Genomic DNA, 17792 nt, shown 5'->3' on the forward strand with positions numbered 1-17792 from the left:
ATCTAATGTATGATACGTATCAAAGGTACTACAGGGATGACTTTTCATTGAACAACTCATCTTATATGAATTTTTAAAACCGTGTGTAACTATTATTTTGTTTAAAATCAACAATAAAAGACCTAACAAGATAGTTACTTTCCTCATGGGGAGAACTATGTTAAAGCTGGAGATAAAACCAGATATTAAGATCAAACTAAAAATGTTTTATAGGCATATGTAAGGGATATAACGAATGGCAAAGGTTTTCTGAGGAGGAAGTTATTTTCAACTGTGGTGGTCAAGGAGAAGGTGACAATTTAAGTTGGGTCCTAAAGGAGACTAACTTGCAAATTGAAAAGAGTAATAATGTGACAACCACCTCTTGATTAAAAGAACCAAAAAGAAAAAAACGATTAATGCCCCCTCAGAAAAGGCAGAAAGCCCTGCTTTAATCAACAAAGATCTCTTCCTACAATCTTCAAATCAAGTTTGGGGTCACCATACAATGAGCTCATCACAATAGTGAAAACCATCCAAGCTTCTTAGAGGAATTTGAGATGTAACATGTATATTAATTTTCCCTTCACTCAACACAAGTGCATCACAAGCAGTTTTAACCACATAAATTAGTTTTAACCATATAAATTCATTCTAAATCAGGCCTCTGAAGGAAGGGCAAATGTTTCTCCACAACCCAAACTAACTGGCTCCAGGAAAGAAAAGTTTTTGAAAAGACCTTGCTATACCTAAGATGTTAACTAAAATTATTTGGAGAGCTCTGATTCTAATAACAGACACTTTTATGGAGGACTCTTTTTTTTCTTGCCTCCAATTTCTAAAAGGTACTAAAAATTTCATGTATTTCAATAATTATTTCCAGATGTTACCATTTCTTCAGAGTATTTTGTCTTACAATTTTCAGAACAAAAATCCCTTTTTCCTCTGTCTTCAGTTGTGCTTTTCAGCTCTGAAACTCAAGCCCTGTTGAACTTCAAGCTGTAACTAACACTAAAGTGTGTAAGCACTTTAAATAGAAGAGAAGGACGGGAAAGTCAGTGAGAAGGGAGCATTCAAAGTAGCCCTTTTAGTGAGGACAGTACTGTTAGGGGTAGGAATGATTGTATATTAAGGCAAAGATTTCTAGAAAGGTGGTATTTGAATATACGATCAACCATGAGTCTATTTCACTTGGACATGGCAGTATTCCAATCAGTACAAGGAGGGGCAATGAGCTCAAGTTTGAGCAACTGGAATTCCTTTGTGTCTCAGAAGAGCCTACTCCTGGAGCCAGGAAAAAAAAAAATCACTTCATGGTGACATCAGTCATTTTCAGGTACAGATGAAAATACACACACACACAGAAAGATTGATGGTTGGTTTCTTGGGCTATTCCAGCTTTCAGATCAGTATTTCTTCACATGGATTTGTGGTATTCTGGCAGCTAATTCTTTGCAGGAGAAAATGGGAGGAGAGCATTTTTTTAAAAAAGGGAGGGATCACAATTATAATAACCCATGAAAGTAGGATTCTTTGGTATTTAACAAAGTGAGGAGTCTGAATGACCACACATTCAGAGTGATTCTCCACTGTGAAGTCTCTGATGCCTAATGAGGGCTGAACTACACCTGAAGGCTCTGCCACATTCATTACACTCACAGGGTTTCTCTCCAGTGTGAATCCTCTGATGTTGAGTAAGATGGGCACTTCTACTGAAGGCTTTCCCACACTCGTGACAATCAAATGGTTTCTCTCCAGTATGAATCTTCTGATGTTGCGTCAGTGATGAACTCTGGCTGAAGGCTTTCCCACAATCTTTACAGGTGTAAGGTTTCTCTCCAGTGTGGGTTTTTGTGTGTTTTGTGAGGGTTGAGCTCTGGCTGAAAGCTTTACCACATTCTCTACACTTGTAGGGTTTTTCTCCAGTATGAGTTCTCTGATGTCGAATAAGTGCTGATCGATCACTGAAGGCTTTCCCACAGTCATTACAGGTGTAAGGTTTCTCTCCAGTGTGAGTCCTCTGATGTTGATAGAGGTGTGAGCTTTGACTAAACACCTTGCCGCACTCACTGCATTCATAAGGTTTCTCTCCAGTGTGAATAAACTGATGGACAATGAGGGAAGAGTTGTGACTAAAAGCTTTCCCACATTCCCTGCATTCATAGGGCTTCTCTCCAGTATGAATAAACTGATGTTCAATACGGGATGAATTGTGACTGAAGGCTTTACCACATTCATTACATTCATAAGGTTTCTCACCAGTATGAATTCGCTGGTGTTGAATAAAGTGCGTTATCTGAATGAAAGCCTTCCCACACTCATTACATTCATGGGGCTTCTCTCCAGTATGGATTCTCTGGTGTTGGATAAGAGAGACGTTATGATTAAAGGCTTTTCCACATTCCTTGCATTCATATGGTTTCTCTCCAGTATGAATTCTCTGATGTACTGTAAGGGCTGAATAATTACCAAAAGTTTTTCTACATTCACTACATTCATAAGGTTTCTCTCCATGTTGGGTTCTCTGATGTTGAATAAATGGTGCATTCTGAATTAAGGCTCTTTCATGCACATTATATTCCTTCCCACCATGAACACTCTGATGATGTTTGGTAAGGTGTGAGTTCCAGGTATAGCCTTTCCTATCTTCACAAGACTTCTCTCCAATATTAGTTTTCTGACGTTCAGTGCGGTGTATACCATGACCAAAGGTCTTCCCATACTGATTATATTTCAAATTGTTTTCTTCACTATGAGCTATACAATGTTGAACATAAACTGAGCGATCACTGAATATTTTACTACGGACATTACATTGAAGAGTTTTCTCATTTGGGCTATCTTTCTGATGTCTTATTAATTTTGAGTTCTGTTTAAAGCTCCTTCCCTGAGCATGAGACGTATATGGTCTCTCTTCTTCAGGGTTTCTTGATTGTATAACAAAGTCTGACTTCAGACTAACATGTCTGCCAGATTCAGTATGTTTGGGGTTACTATCAGTTCTAGAAGTTCTTTTCTTGCAGATAACTGTTGCTTCTTTCCAGAGTCTGTCTTGACCATTCTCTTTGATCTCTGCATATCCCCAGGCTTCCTTCAAACTGGAAGCCCCTGCATCAGCCCCTGTGCTTCTCTCCATACTTATCCCCTGGCGGGATTCTTTTTCAGAAAATACCTCCTTTGGGTTTGACTTTCTGGTCTCCAAATCTGGAGGGGGAAAAGTAAAAAAGTTCCCTGTACTAGAAGAAGGAAATGACTAAAGCAGGATTGAGATAATAAAAGTATATAAATGCCATTAGTCACAAATATAAGTCAAGTAGTCAACAGATAATTTATTGAACACCTATTATGAGCTAGGTACTGTGTTACATGCTAGGATTCAATGACAAACGAAGCAGATATAGTACCAGCTTTTTTGAGATTTACAGTCTTTTGGGGAAGGTAAGTATTAATCAAATAATTTCAAGAATGATGAATGCTGTAAAATAATGTGTTAGGGAGATTTTCAATTGGGAAATGATTGGTACTGTACATAGGAATGATAGCTACCCCTAGCCGTTGAACCACTAGAATCTTCCCTGGCTTTTGATACCACCACCACCAGCAGTCCCCTGTGTCCCCTGTCTGGAGTTCACTCCAGCTAGGGTCATCCTTTAATGCCTACATCTTCCATTCCCACTGGCAGAGTTCCCCATTATGCCCGATTATGCCTGAGGTTGCTGTTTGGATTCAATAAGATCATTAACCAGATTTTCCTTTGCTACCCTGAATATTACCATTTGCCAGAGATTTCCTTCATCTTTCACTTTTTTCCCCTCTCTCTGGGCCTCCCAAAATACACACATACACACCCCCAAAAAAGATAAAGAGGGTCAAAGTTCAAGAGAATGCATAAATTTTAGGAGGATCAGGGGATTAGGCTTACTACTAGTACTAGTTCAGCTTTTTTTTTTTTTAAGATTTTATTTATTTATTTGACAGAGAGAGACACAGTGAGAGAGGGAACACAAGCAGGGGGAGTGGGAGAGGGAGCAGCAGGCTTCCCGCAAAGCAGGGAGCCCAATGTGCAGCTCAATCCCAGGACCCTGGGATCAAGACCTGAGCTGAAGGCGGACGCTTAACGACTGAGCCACTTAGGTGCCCCTAGTTCAGCTTTCTTATAGGTAAACTACACATGACATACATCTTAATTGTTGTAAAGTTGGGACTTTATAATTGAGGATCTTGTAAGTAGTCTTTCAGCCTTATGAAGGGTAAGACAAACAGCACATGTATTTTGCAAGCTGGACTATTTTCAAAGTAACCTCAGTATGTGGCTTTGACAACCTTACATAATGTAGAAAATGAAAGTTAAAAGAAGGCAACCTAAGTTAAGCAGGGGAGAGAAACGTAGCAGGGGAACTAATCCATTATCAGGTTAGCCAAAAAGAAGGAATAACCTGTTAAGTCCAATGCACACTCTTCAGGTCTTGACCTCTCTAGAATATGTTACTATGAGCACCTCCCCTCCTTGAAATGCTCTTTTCTGTTGGATTCTACAACAATAACCTGACCTGGTTTCCTTCTGCTCTGGCCACCCTTTCTTAGTATCCTTTCTGGATTCCCTTTCCTTCATTTATGTTGATAAAATTTGTATAATATACCTCTATTGCCATCACCCGTTATCAAAAATTATTACTATTTTATTATTTTGACAACATTTTCCCCATGTGTGTTTTTTTTTAAAGTACACAAGTGATATAGATATATACAGATATAGACAGCTAGCAGATACTTAAATGTGTACGTTCATTGGGCTTCTAAGTTCTCTTGCAACTCTTTTCATGCTCTATTGCTCAATTTTCATATTTCATCCACTCCCATGACTTCAATTACCATCTATTCTCAGATGACTCTCAAAGCTATACCACCAGTTATGATCTCTTTCCTTCACCAAGATCCATTTGACATCTCCTCCTTATATTCATCTACCTTCCAGACACCCCTACTTAGACCACAGTTTCTCAACTGCAGCAGTACTGACACTTTGTCAAGACGAGTCTTTGTGGGAGGGGTTGTCCTGTGCATGGTAGGATACTTAGCAGCATCTTTGGCCTTGACCCACTAGATGCCCATAGCATCCTCCCAGTCTTCAGACATGTCCCCTGGGGGCAAAATCACCCCTGTTTGAGAACCACCGGTTTAGATCTGCTATAGACTCTTCAAACAGAATAAAGAGAACTCCTCTTCCACCCTACCCCCCTAAACTTGCCATTTCTCCTGTGTTTTCTATCTCAGGGAAGAGAACTTCCATCTACCTACACAGCCAAGCCAGAAACGTGGAAATCATCTTTGTCTGTTTCTCCCTCACCTCCCACATATAGTCAGCAAATTCTATCAATTTTACAACCTTAAAATTGGATGTAAGATCACACTCCTTGAACTTACATTCAAATTCTTTCATTCTGTTCTTACTTTTTAGGTAGGAAAAAACTAGGTACAACGAAGACAAAGTAAGTGAAGGAGAGACTCCAGCTACTAGAGAGGAAAAGGGAATGACCTCATAAAATGCCAGAGTGAGGCACAACAGTGATCTCTGGATCAAGTGTCAGGGTTATAACTTTAAGGAGGAAGTACCTTCCTTAATTCTGGGAAGAAGTAGAGTTAGGCTAATGAGACTCTGATATGTCAAAATGAAGATGAGACTTAGAGGGGGCCTCAACATTTTCTACAGGCCTGGAGGATTTGGGGAAGAACCCCTAACTCATATTTCAAAAGATGTTGTCTGCCTTGTTCTTACTTACATGTGCAGCTGCGTCTTAGTACTTCTCTCTCCTGCATCCATGGGTTTCCTGCTTGTTCCAATTGGGAGATGATATCAGGTTTAGAAAATGGAAATCCTACTCAAGGGAAAGAAATAGAATGTGATTGTCAGTTTCCAAGACAAAGGGCCACCCCATTTTCAGTCCCACTCTTGTGTTTTCAAGAGCAGAAAACAAGTAACTAATTGTCAAAAGTAATTATACATTTTCTACCAAAGTAGGGTGAGAAACAGTTTAAGGATCTGCTCTGGATCCTGGAGGAAAATGTTAACCAAAGCCTTCTTTGTTTCTTTCTCTCTTTCTTTCTTTCAGAGGGCAAGAGGAGGAGCAGAGGAAGAGGGACAAGCAGAGTCCCCACTGAGCACAGGACCCCACACAGGGCTGGATCCCATGACCCTGAGATCATGACCTGAACCAAAATCAAGAATTGGATGCTTAACCGACTGAGCCACCCAAACACCCACCAAAGCCTCCTTTCTGATCGTCCCCTAATAGTAGCATGGGGATCTTTAGAAAGCAATGGCATCCCAAAACGCCTAACTGAGGTGAGGACCCAACCTTACCCAAGGAGACCAGGTTCCTATAGTTCTCAAGCATTACATCCTTGTACAAGTCTCTCTGAGCAGGGTCCAGTTCTTTCCATTCTTCCTCAGTGAAGTTCACAGCCACATCCTTGAAGGATAAGCCCTGAAGCACCTGCATGGGGTACGGAAATAATGGTTGAATGAGGCACAATTAGGGGAGATTCATGGAATGGAGAGGAAATGCATCCAACTATGTTCATAGTGCCAAAGGCATATTGACTCATAGGTTAAAGAGTCTTAAAATGTGTATACCCTCTTGACATACTGATTTTATATCTAGAACTCAACTGTAATAAAATGGAGATATAAGTAATGAGTTATCAACAGATTTTTATCTATTTATAATTTACAATAGCAAAGGAGTTCTAAATAATCTAAATGTTTGAGGAGAGTGGCAGAAGCTGCTAACTGCTCACTAAAGTACATTTCACCTCCTCATCTTTCTAGGTAGACAAACATTTCCCAAACTCCTTTGCAGTTAGATGTGGCCATGTGACTGCGTTCAAGCCAAGAGAATGCAAGCAGAAGTGACGTGCACTATTTCCAGGCCTGACTCCCATGCATTCCTCCAAACGGTTTTCCCCTTGTGGCTGGGACATGGAGATGACCCCAAAAGTGAGTTTGGGAGCCATGTGGTAGAGATATTAGAGCTTCAGATAGCTCAAGGCCCTGAATGGCCACCCTATCAACCTGCTGACCTAGTCATATGGTTACAAGAACAAGAAATAAACTTCTATTATACTGGGGCCATTATATATTTTGGGTCTATCAGTTACACCAGTTACAAGTTAGCCAAGCCTAATTAATTCAGAAACTAACACCTTGAAGTAGAAGATATCATAACAAACACCTAAAATATACAGGGGCATTGGCTTGACATTCAGGCATCAAGCTTCAAAGAAATGGGTAGTTAAGGCTGGAATGATGTAGACTCTTGATCTAAACTGGCAAAGTAATTAGTAACTGGGAAGGCAGACCAAAAGTTCACTGGTCCTGTAGCTCTGGGGGAATAAGTTGGAAAAAGCCAAAATGCTAGCTTGTGGAGGATGCTTCTGGATATATTTGGCAAAGAAAGAGTTGAGCTCAGGAAGGAATGTACCAATTTTCAAGCTAAAATAAAATGGAATAGAGAGTACAGAAACTTGGGGCTTCACATGGTTGGAAAAGCAAACTGTTTCTAGATCTCATACAACAGGAAGTCTAAAAAAGGCTTTGAACAACAAAGGCCCGCTGAAACTTCTCAGCTAAACAAAGTGACTTAGTCCTATAAAAAAAGATCAAGTTAAGGATATGGCATTCCCATCCACGCCTATTGTTTGGCAAACTTAAGGTTATCTTCATTAAGAAAGACATGGTTTAAAAAAAAAAAGAAAGAGACATGGTAAGTAAGAAACTGCGAAATATACCAAGCTTGAGACTTATATCCAGGAAAGAACTTTGGGTGTGATTATTAGTACATGGCAAACAGATGAGAAGCTTCCTAAATTTTTATAGGACAACATATCCAAGATTTCAATGTACTTTGTACTTTTTTCCTGTCTCAGAAGAAGCAGTACCTTTCCTCAATTCTAAGCCATTTATGTCACTGACTTCCCAAATATATCTTCTCAAAAATCTACTCATCCAGGGCACCTGGGTGGCTCAGTCGGTTAAGTGTCTGACTCTTGATCTTAGGGTCATGAGATTGAGCCCCCTGTTGGGCTCTGCGCTCAAGCACAGAGTGGGCTCAAGATTGTCTCTCCCTCTCCCTCTGCCCATCACCTTGCTCTCTCTCTAAAATAAGAAAATAAATACAATCTTTAAAAAAAAAAATCTACTCATCCTTCAGGGCCCACTTCAAATCTCACTGCTACTATTAGCCCAAATCTCCTTAAAGGGGCTTAAAGATGCTGGCTGTATGAATAAAACTTTCCCAAATCTCTCTCAGCCAGACACGCTCACTCTCCCCTGAAACCATACAACATTTTCCCTAAAACACTTTATTAAGCAGGCCGTCAGTAAATCTGCTGATTTTTGTCACACAGATTTGTGTACGGGTCTTTCTCCCCATGGAGAACATTCTAAGCAGATGGATACAAAAGATCTCACGTGCCTTTGCTGATCTACATCAAATGCCTCAAGTGGACGAAGGGAAGCCTCACTCTCTCCCAACAATGCTCTCGGTCCTCTGTCCTCTATTGCCAACTGATGGGAGAGACTGCCAAGCCCCATCTTTACTGCTACTTCTTCCACACAATAAAGAACCCCCAGCTGCCATGTTGTTGGTAGTCCACCCCACCCTCTTGATCCTATCTTTGAAAACCACTTTTGCTAATAGGGCTGACGAGCTTCATGCGATGAGAGAGAAATTTATTCACTTCAGGAATTAAGATGAGATTTTAGGGATGAGAGGAAAATCCCCAACTCACCTGGGATTTTGCTACCTGAAGAAGAGCAGCCATATTCTCCTCCTAAAGATACCCCTTTTGGAAAAGGGCAGACTCCCTAGATGGCAGAACTGGAAGGGAAGAATAATAAAGGAATCCAGTTTATTAATATGGTCTCAAACCTGTTATATTAGAAATAGCCACTTATGACAAAAAGTGCGTCTGACCTTGGCTACCATACGGTTGGAAGGATCCCACAGACACCTATGTAATGAGGCTTCCAAGATAACCTCAGGGATGACTCTCTGTATGATCATTAACTGTGTTCAGGATAAGCCTGAGCCTGTGCTCTGAGAATGAGGATCCCTGTGACAACAGCAACAAAAACCCATATAGTGTTAGGGTTGGCAGGAAGCTTCCAGACTCCTTTATTCACAAATGGAGAAACTTTCCAACTTCAAAGAACAAGAAAAAGGAGCCACAGAGGCAAAGGGCAACAGTGCCCAACCTGGAAGCACCAGCCACCAGATCATGAGTATTCTAGGCCCCTGCTAAGTTTGCAGCCATCCTAGGTTCATTCCACCACACACGTGATCCACTAACCCCTAGTCTGTCACCTCGTCCTCCCCTGCATCCCAAGTACCCAACATAGTATTTCTGGGGGCAGGAGGCCCAAAGTGTTGAGAATGAATTCATGATCCCCCTAACTCCTTTGACTCCATGCCCATCGAGCAACGTTCTGCTCACAATTTCCCTTCCCACTTTGATTTTTTGCCTACTGGGAGAAAACCGATAATATTAACTTTGTGCACTTCTTTAAGCTTATCTTTGGGTGGCAGGGCTATATGCCATTTATCTTATTCTATATATAACTGCCTTCCTACTATTCTAGTTTATTATTTCTTTAACTCTCACTCTCCCCCATTACCAAAAAGCAATACTTAAAGCCCCTTGTCAGGGGTGCCTGAGTGGCTCATTCAGTTAAGCGTCGTCGGACTCTTGATTTAGGCTCAGCTCATGATCTCAGAGTCGTGGGTCTAGGACCCACATCGGGCTCCCTGCTCAGCGGGGAGTCTGCTGGAGATTCTCTCTCTCCCTTTCCCTCTCTCCCTGACCCTCCCTGCACACTCACGCACTCTCTAATAAATAAATCTTTTTATTAAAAAAATTCTATAGGATTTTCTTTCTATCCCTTGTTTTATGAAAACAAAAGGCATCATCAATGTATCTGGTCAAACCCCAAGCCCCTACTTCCCCACCGGATGCCTGTCCGCTCCTTGTACTGAACTCTGACAATCAGTGAAGGATGGGTAGAGATGGGAACTTTTAAGTTTCAGGACCCTGAGAAATCAGAGGGGCTAAGGGCAGGACGTCCCGGAAAACCAAGCAGACTGAAGCTACACCGTGGAAGCCCCTTCTCATCTGGGCCATCCTTTTGTATCTCCTTAAGAAAGAATACTTCTTAAAGGAGGTTGAAAGGTGGGCACCTGGGTGGCTGTCGTTAAGCGTCTGCCTTCGGCTCAGGTCATGATCCCAGGATCCTGGGATCGAGCCCCGCATCAGGCTCCCTGCTCCGTGGGAAGCCTGCTTCTCCCTCTCCCACTCCCCCTGCTTGTGTTCCCTCTCTTGCTGTGTCTCTCTCTCTCTGTGTCAGATAAATAAAATCTTTTTTAAAAAAAGAGAGAGAGATTGAAAGGAAGTCAGGAGCAGTTCTCAATCCTTCCAGAATTGGGCAGTGGACCCTGCAGATGCAGGCCCCAGCTCTGCACTTGACCTCTTCCATGTGCTAGAGTGCCAGATCAAATCCTCTGCTTCTCCATGTCCATTTCCTTTTATCTATCCAAGGAGTCTGACTTGCCCCCTCTCATTCTTTGGGGAGGCATCCAGTATAATAGAGAATGGAGAGTGAGATGTCTTACTTTTTAGAGCTTCATGTAAAAAGGGAATTATTTCAGTAAAGTTACTACTACTTATGGAGCACTCACCATGTACCAGATGCTTTCCATAAATCACTTGTTACAAATGAGGAAATTGATGACTTGCCCAAGGTCTCCGAGCTGCCCCCACACATTTTGCAAGGCTGCTGTAAAGAAAAACTAAAACAAGATTACTGTGTGCACACTGTAGGTGACCAGCTAACAGGAGAAGCTTCTCTTACTTGTGTTTCTTACCTCTGTTCTGGAGTTTGTGGCTCTGATCCTCCATGACCACAGTCTTTGCACCATTTGGGTAAAGCAACTTCACCCAAATCCTCCATGTCTCTTCCTGGGGATTACCAGCATTCTCCCAGAAACTCTAAGAAGAGATTCTGGATTGAATTATTCTTTTTCATTGTATTTCGTCTTTCATTCTCTGAGACCCCACTCATAACAGTGATGGGGGTGGGGTGGGTCTGAAGCAGTATATTTTGAGCTAAGGCTAAAGTGAAGAAGTTCAGCAGTCACTCAGGCTTCAGGAAGCCCTATTCACAGGGAAGTCTCAGTATAACCTTTCCCCCAGGGCTCCGCAGAGACAGACACCCAGGAACATAGATAATCACAGACAACTGGTAAAGATGTTGTTACCAACATGCCTGAAGGATACACAAGTGCAGGCCATGGTGGCAAGTGCCCCGCTAGGAGTGAAGGCACCTGGGTTCTCATTTCTATGTACCAGATGGCTAAGTGACCCAAAACAAGTAATTTTTCCTCCCTGGGTTTCAGTTGCTTTTTATGTACAGATGGGGAGGTGGATACCTACTATTCATAATGGCTACCACTGATGGAGCCCTTACTTAGTGCCTGGCACTGTGTCAACTGTTTCATATCAAATTTCCACTGAATCCTCACAATCACCACGTAAGGTAGGGACAATAAACTTCACTTGACAGGTAAGGAACAGGAGAGGCAAAGTTCAGTAACTTGCCTACGGTCACATCACTGAGCAATAACCGCTTTCTCGCGATGTAGACAAATGGATCTCTTACATCCACGCCCTCCCGCGTCAACATCGTCTGAGTCCTAGACAATGGATCCACCACGCTGTGGGCTGCAAGGGCACAAGGGCAGACGCGCGTTGGTCTCTGACCTGGGAGCATGGACAGCCTTGGGCCCTACCTGCCTCACCTTCCAGCCAAGCGCTTCAGGCTGTGCGGGCCCTCAGCCCGTGTCCGAGCAAAGGACCTAGACGTGTCTCAGGCTTAAACACACGTACACACCACCATCACGTACACGCAAAACCCAGAACAGAGAGGCAGGGTCAAGGTGGCCAAACCCTGACAGCTCCCCAGCTCCAGCAGGAGGGATTACGGTCAGCGGGCCCAGGGAGATCCCCAGTGGGACGCGCGACCAGACCCCCAAGCCTGACAATCCCCTGCTGGACACACACCCCTGTCCAACGTCTGCTCCTCCCGGGTTCAGACACCGAGCTGGTCACTGTAGGTAGGACCACAAGAAAAGACTAGCCGCGAGCCGAGCGCGTCCAGACAAAGGAGCCGGAAGCGGAAGTGCGCGCCGAGGCTCCTGGGAAATGTAGTCGACCCTGCCCGCCGCCGGGGCTCGGAAAAGCCCCCCGCGGGGCTGAGTTGAAACGCGACGCTGACCTCCCAGACTCCCGCTTGTTCTGCCCTCAGAGGCAAGCCCTCGCGTGGCCCAAAAAGGAGAGGTTAACGTTAGCAGCCCAGCCAAAGTGCACAGGAACCTTTGGAGGCGTTTACTAAACCATCGAGGACTGTCTAGAGTGTTTGGGGGAGGGTGGGGTTGGGGCCTGGAGAGCAAAGGTCTCCTTCCATGAGCTAGTCCCTCTGGTCACTCTTCATAGAATAAGCGGAGCTGCAGCACTTCTTCAGAAAGCCCAACACGACAGTGCCACGCTTGAGGTTCTGCATCTTTCCAGAAATGCTGGCGGATGCCCTGTGCTCGCACATTCTGGGGCAAACCTTCAGTGGTTCCCACGCTCATGCACCCTCAGCCCAGAGCCCGGGTCCTTTGACGGCCTTTTGGGTTCCTGTCACCAAAGTGTAATATTCTGAGACGCGGAGAGGTGGGGCCCTCTCCGGGCGAGGAACACATCTGCTGTATCACTGTTCTTAGCACCTTGATGTTTACATGTCTCAGTCCAAAAGAGTGCCGCATTGTTCCTATTATTTCCTGTTTGCTAGCCATTTCCATACGCATGACAGTCCTCCAGATCCCATAGGGACAGTCCTCCAGATCCCGTAGAACCAGATACCTATCCAGGTTCAGTTAATTGAGCCTTTTGGGGGTACATTCTACAGCCAACTCTCCATGATGGGCTCCTCCGAATGTACTTCTACTAGGTTCTACTGCGACAAGACCGAAGACAGTTGAGTTGTTGGTGTCTTCTTTATCACTTCCAGAAGCAGAAGGTGTTGAGAGGGTGCATGCTCCCAGCTTCTAGGACAAACCCCCAGGCTCACCACCACCTCTACCCCACCCCTGAGGAGGAGAACCTCTATATAAATCCAGCCTATCCAATCTTCATACCTGTGCCCTGGATCCTGTCTTTCTAAGCACTTTTCTACCCGGAATGCACTGGGCATCACAGAAAGGCTGCTGAAAAGAAAGCAAACCCCTCCATGAGATCCTTATGCCAGGATTTCAGAAGGAACGCTGAGGTCTCTACAGTTTCAGTAGGGAAATCCCACCAAACGCCCTACCAGCTGGACTCCTTCTTCTCCACACTACCCATCCCCCAAATCCCATAGCCCCCAGTAGTCTGATGGTTTCTTTTAAATGTGTAAGGTGATAGATACAACAGGAATGGCAAATTGCTGATAGTTATTGACATTGGGTGATGGATAAATGAGCGTTCATTATGGTATAACCTCAACTTTTGTGTGTTTCAAATTGCCATAAAGTAAATTTTAACAATGCAAATTAAGTTTAAAAATAAAGCAGATTAGATCATCTGTCAGCTATGCTCAGCATTTTTGGTTGGCTTCCCACTGTAGAATAAAATCTGAAGTTTATACTATTAAGGGTTCTTTTTTTTTAAGATTTTATTTATTTATTTGACAGACACAGAGAGAGAGCCCAAGTAGGCAGAACAGCAGGCAGAGGGAGAAGGAGAAGCAGGCTCCCTGGTGAGCAGAAAGCCCGATGCAGGACTGGCTCCCAGGACCCTGGGATCATGACTTGAGCTGAAGGCAGCCACTTAACCGACTGAGCCACCCAGGTGCCCCATACTATTAAGGTTTCTTGTAATTAGTTTAGTGCCACACAGCATTTTTAGAGAGTGAAATAGAATAGAAAAGAAGAAAAAAACACTAGAGTTTATTACATGTAATAATAATATATACTGTTTTGGGGCGCCTGGGTGGCTCAGTCATTAAGCGTCTGCCTTTGGTTCAGGTCATGATCCCAGGATCCTGGGATCGAGCCCCACATCAGGCTCCCTGCTCCGCGAGAAGCCTGTTTCTCCCTCTCCCACTCCCCCTGTTTGTGTTCCCTCTCTTGCTGTGTCTCTCTCTGTCAAATAAATAAATAAAATCTTTTAAAAAAATAAATAATATGCCCTGTTTCAATGCACTTTTCTTTTCTTTTTTTTAAGGATTGTCTCTCTCTGTCAAATAAATAAATAAAATGTTTTTTAAAAAAATAAATAATATGTCCTGTTTCAATGCACTTTTCTTTTTTTTTTAAAGATTTTATTTATTTATTTGACAGAGAGAGATACAATGAGAGAGGGAACACAAACAGGGGGAGTGGGAGAGGGAGAAGCAGGCTTCCCGCGGAGCAGGGAGCCCGATGTGGGGCTCGATCCCAGGACTCCGGGATCATGACCTGAGCCGAAGGCAGACGCTTAACAACTGAGCCACCCAGGCACCCCTCAATGCACTTTTCTTTCTGTTCTGTGTTTGTGCATACTTGGTTATCATGAAATGTGTGTGCTTGTGTGTTTTCTGTGAGTCAGATGCTCTGACCCCACAGAAATCAGTGATCTGACCCAGTCTCCAACCTCGTATCTCTCTCCCTTATCCCTTACCACGACTTTACCCTCCACCGCCATCCTCAATCCACTCCAGCCTCCTGGGTATTCATCATGCCAAACTCTATCCCCAGACACCCACATACCTCTCACTCACTCACATTTTTCAAATCCTGTTTGAATGTCATCTTTAACACCAAATCTTCCCTCAACACCATATACAGAATAGGGGAGCCCAATAATGCCATTCACTATCCCCCTTATTCACCTTCATAATTTCTTAATGATACTTATCTCTACTTGACATATATTTATGTTTATCTGTTTACTATTTTCTTTCTCTGCTCCAAATATAAGCTCCTGTTTTGACCAACGTTGTATCTGAAGTAAACACTTAATAAATGCTTGTATTGTCTTGCGCATTTTTTATTAGATTAACTCCTAGGTACTTTTGTTGACCTTGTGACTGATATCTTACAACATTTACCCTTCCACCACATGAGGACACAGCAAGAAGTCCGCATTCTGCAACCTGGAAGAGGGTTGTCACCAGAATTTGACCATGCTGGCACCCTGACCATGGACTTCCAGCCTCCAGAACTGTGAGAAATTAATTTCTATTGTCCATAAGCAACCCATCATATCCTGTTATAGCAGTCCAAACAGGCTAAGGCGTGTTTCTATTTATTCTTAGGATTTGAGAATTGGCATTCTATCAACCATTTTAAAACAATTATATTTGTACTTCACTGAACTTGAAATATAGTCATGGCACTAATATCACTAAGTAAATACAATATATTTTAATATAGCAACACAAAAAAATGATTACATAAATTATAGAGCCCTTGGTAGCAACTTTTAGTATTTTGCCAAAGGGAAATATTGTATTTCATTGCAGATTATTTTTTTGGTTCTACAGATCACATGTGCATACCCATCCCAGGAGAAAAAAACAATCAGTATTGCAACTAGTATAGCATGGAATTGTTTCAATTTTCACTGGTAGTTTATAGCAGAAAATCATTTTTTTTAATTAAGGTTTTATTTATTCATTTGCGAGAGAGACAGAGAGAGAACAAGCAGGGGGAGAGGCAGAGGCAGAGGGAGAAGCAGACTCCCTGCTGAGCAAGGAGCCCGATGCGGGACTGACCTGAGCCAAAGGCAGACGCTTAACCATCTGAGCCACCCAGGCGCCCACAGAAAATCGTTTTATTGTGAACAGCATATAGAATCTTGAGTAAGACCATCTTCGTTGGGTCCCTGAGTGGCTCGGTCGTTAGGTCTCCGCCTTCAGCTCAGGTCGTGATCCCAGGATTCTGGGATCAAGTCCCATACTGGGCTCCCTGCTTGGCCGGGAGTCTGCTTCTCCCTCTGCCCCTCCCCACTTCTTGTGCTCTCTCTCACAAAAATGGAGAGATAATTTTTTTTTTTAAAAAGAAAGACCATCTTTATCATCTTGAGCTCTATTTTACAAAAGGAATCTACCTAGAAGAAATACAGTGAAGCATAATAGCTTATGGTTTACTTATTTACTGAATAGGAAAAGAAGAAATTAATACTGAGTGGCTGCCTTCCATGTGCTCAGCACACCCGCTGGTTGCTCTATATACATTATCTTATTTACTCTAAGAATGTTCCTATTTTATTTTTATTTTTTTAAGTTTCATTTATTTACATAATCTCTACACCCAACATGGGGCTCGAACTCATGACCCCGAGATCAAAAGTCCTGTGCTCTTCCGACCAAGCCAGGCAGGTGACCCAGAATGTTCATTCCTACCTTAAAGATAGTAATCATCATCTCCTTTAAAGACAAAGAAATGAAGGCTCAGGGAGTTACAGTAAATAGCCCAAAGTCACACCAGCAGAAAATGACATTCAAGTCAAGAGCTAGGTATCATTTAATTAACAAATCCTGTGATATGTTCACTATATTCTGCCTAATTGAGAAGAGAGTATCATTTGCTGATGGAGATATAATTATATATCAAACTACTTGGTCTGGTTGAGCTACAACTCAAGTAGAATCCCCTTCAGCTGCCTCCCAGAGATTATTTTCAGGAATGAGAGGCGCTACTGAGAGTGATTAAGAGCAAGGGTTGTAGAATCTGAAAGCTTGCATTTCAATGTGGGCTCTATCATTAATTAATCTTTCTGTGTCTTGGTTTTCTCATCTGTAAGATGGAGATAATAGTATCCAACTTAGCAGTTTGTTATTAAGAATGAATGCAATAACATAGAGCTCTTAGAATGATTCCTGGCATATAGGAAATGTTCAATAAATATTAGCTAATTGATTTGTGTAGGAAATTTTATTTTATAACAGCAGAGGGAAGGAAAAGGCTTTGGGGAGAGGGGAACCTGAATAAAATATAGTGGGATAGAATGGTCCCTGGGATTTAATGATTAGATGGTGAAGGCCAGCAGTCAGAAAAGCTGTTTTGTTGAGAGACTTTATGGGAAATCAGTAGGAGAACCCCTCTCCATCTAGTTTACAGAGGCAAAGATAAAGCCATCCTCTTTATGAACCTAGAACCTTCTACCCCTATGAAGATTGGCAGCTTGAGAGTACCAAGAGGTAACATAGTTTTCTTTGGTACTGGCAATAATGAGGCTCCTTCAATATTTGAGCAGCCCATGAATGTTTTCCAGGGGAGCCAGAGCAGGAACAGAAGAACAAGGTGGCCCCCAAAGTCATCAGCAAATAACTAAATAAAATACATATGGGTTCATCTAATATGAACTCATTTAATCCTCACCTATATAGCTCATTTCATTTTCATAACCACCAACGAAGTAGGTATTATTTATTGTCCTCACTCTACTAAAAGAGAACTGAGATATAGAGACATTAAGGAATGTGCCTCAGGTCATATAATATGCAGCAGAGCCAAGATTTTAAATTTAAAACCTGGAAGTCTGGCTCTAGGGTCTGTGATCTTAACTTCTATGAATATAAGTAATTGCCATTCAAATTTTGTCTCTTACAACATCCTAACCAGCCCCTCCACTCTTCCCCTTCCCTCTTCCTATACTGGACAGTACTGTATTGCCTCTGCTACTATGTTCAACATCAACAGTGATAACATTCTTATCTCATTCCCAATCTGCAAAGGAATACTCCTAATCACCTC

General features: G+C 42.6%; 1 protein-coding gene across 1 annotated transcript; it reads right to left on the bottom strand.

Moving 5' to 3' along the window:
- Positions 1-1094: 1094 nt before the first annotated feature.
- On the bottom strand, positions 1095-12185 carry LOC113908243 (zinc finger protein 883-like). The gene is made up of 7 exons (XM_027568449.2): positions 12094-12185; positions 10899-11022; positions 10713-10810; positions 8770-8858; positions 6341-6473; positions 5760-5855; positions 1095-3183 (listed from the first exon to the last, which is right to left on the bottom strand). Exons 4-7 carry the CDS (start codon positions 8800-8802, stop codon positions 1553-1555), a joined length of 1893 nt encoding a protein of 630 aa, XP_027424250.2. The 5' UTR covers positions 8803-8858; positions 10713-10810; positions 10899-11022; positions 12094-12185; the 3' UTR covers positions 1095-1552.
- Positions 12186-17792: the final 5607 nt, after the last annotated feature.

The sequence above is a fragment of the Zalophus californianus genome, chromosome 16 (genome assembly GCF_009762305.2).
Source record: "Zalophus californianus isolate mZalCal1 chromosome 16, mZalCal1.pri.v2, whole genome shotgun sequence".
In the NCBI taxonomy this organism is placed as follows: domain Eukaryota; kingdom Metazoa; phylum Chordata; class Mammalia; order Carnivora; family Otariidae; genus Zalophus; species Zalophus californianus.

Bases quoted from the DNA above. Each gene is read 5' to 3' on its own strand.
- LOC113908243 (XM_027568449.2), bottom strand. From the start codon at position 8,802: ATGGCTGCTCTTCTTCAGGTAGCAAAATCCCAG. The intron at 5,856-6,340 runs GTAAGGTTGGGT...TCCCTTGAGTAG, and splicing joins TAGGAACCTGGTCTCCTTGG to GATTTCCATTTTCTAAACCT. The intron at 3,184-5,759 runs GTAAGTAAGAAC...TTCCCCCTCCAG, and splicing joins ACTAAGACGCAGCTGCACAT to ATTTGGAGACCAGAAAGTCA.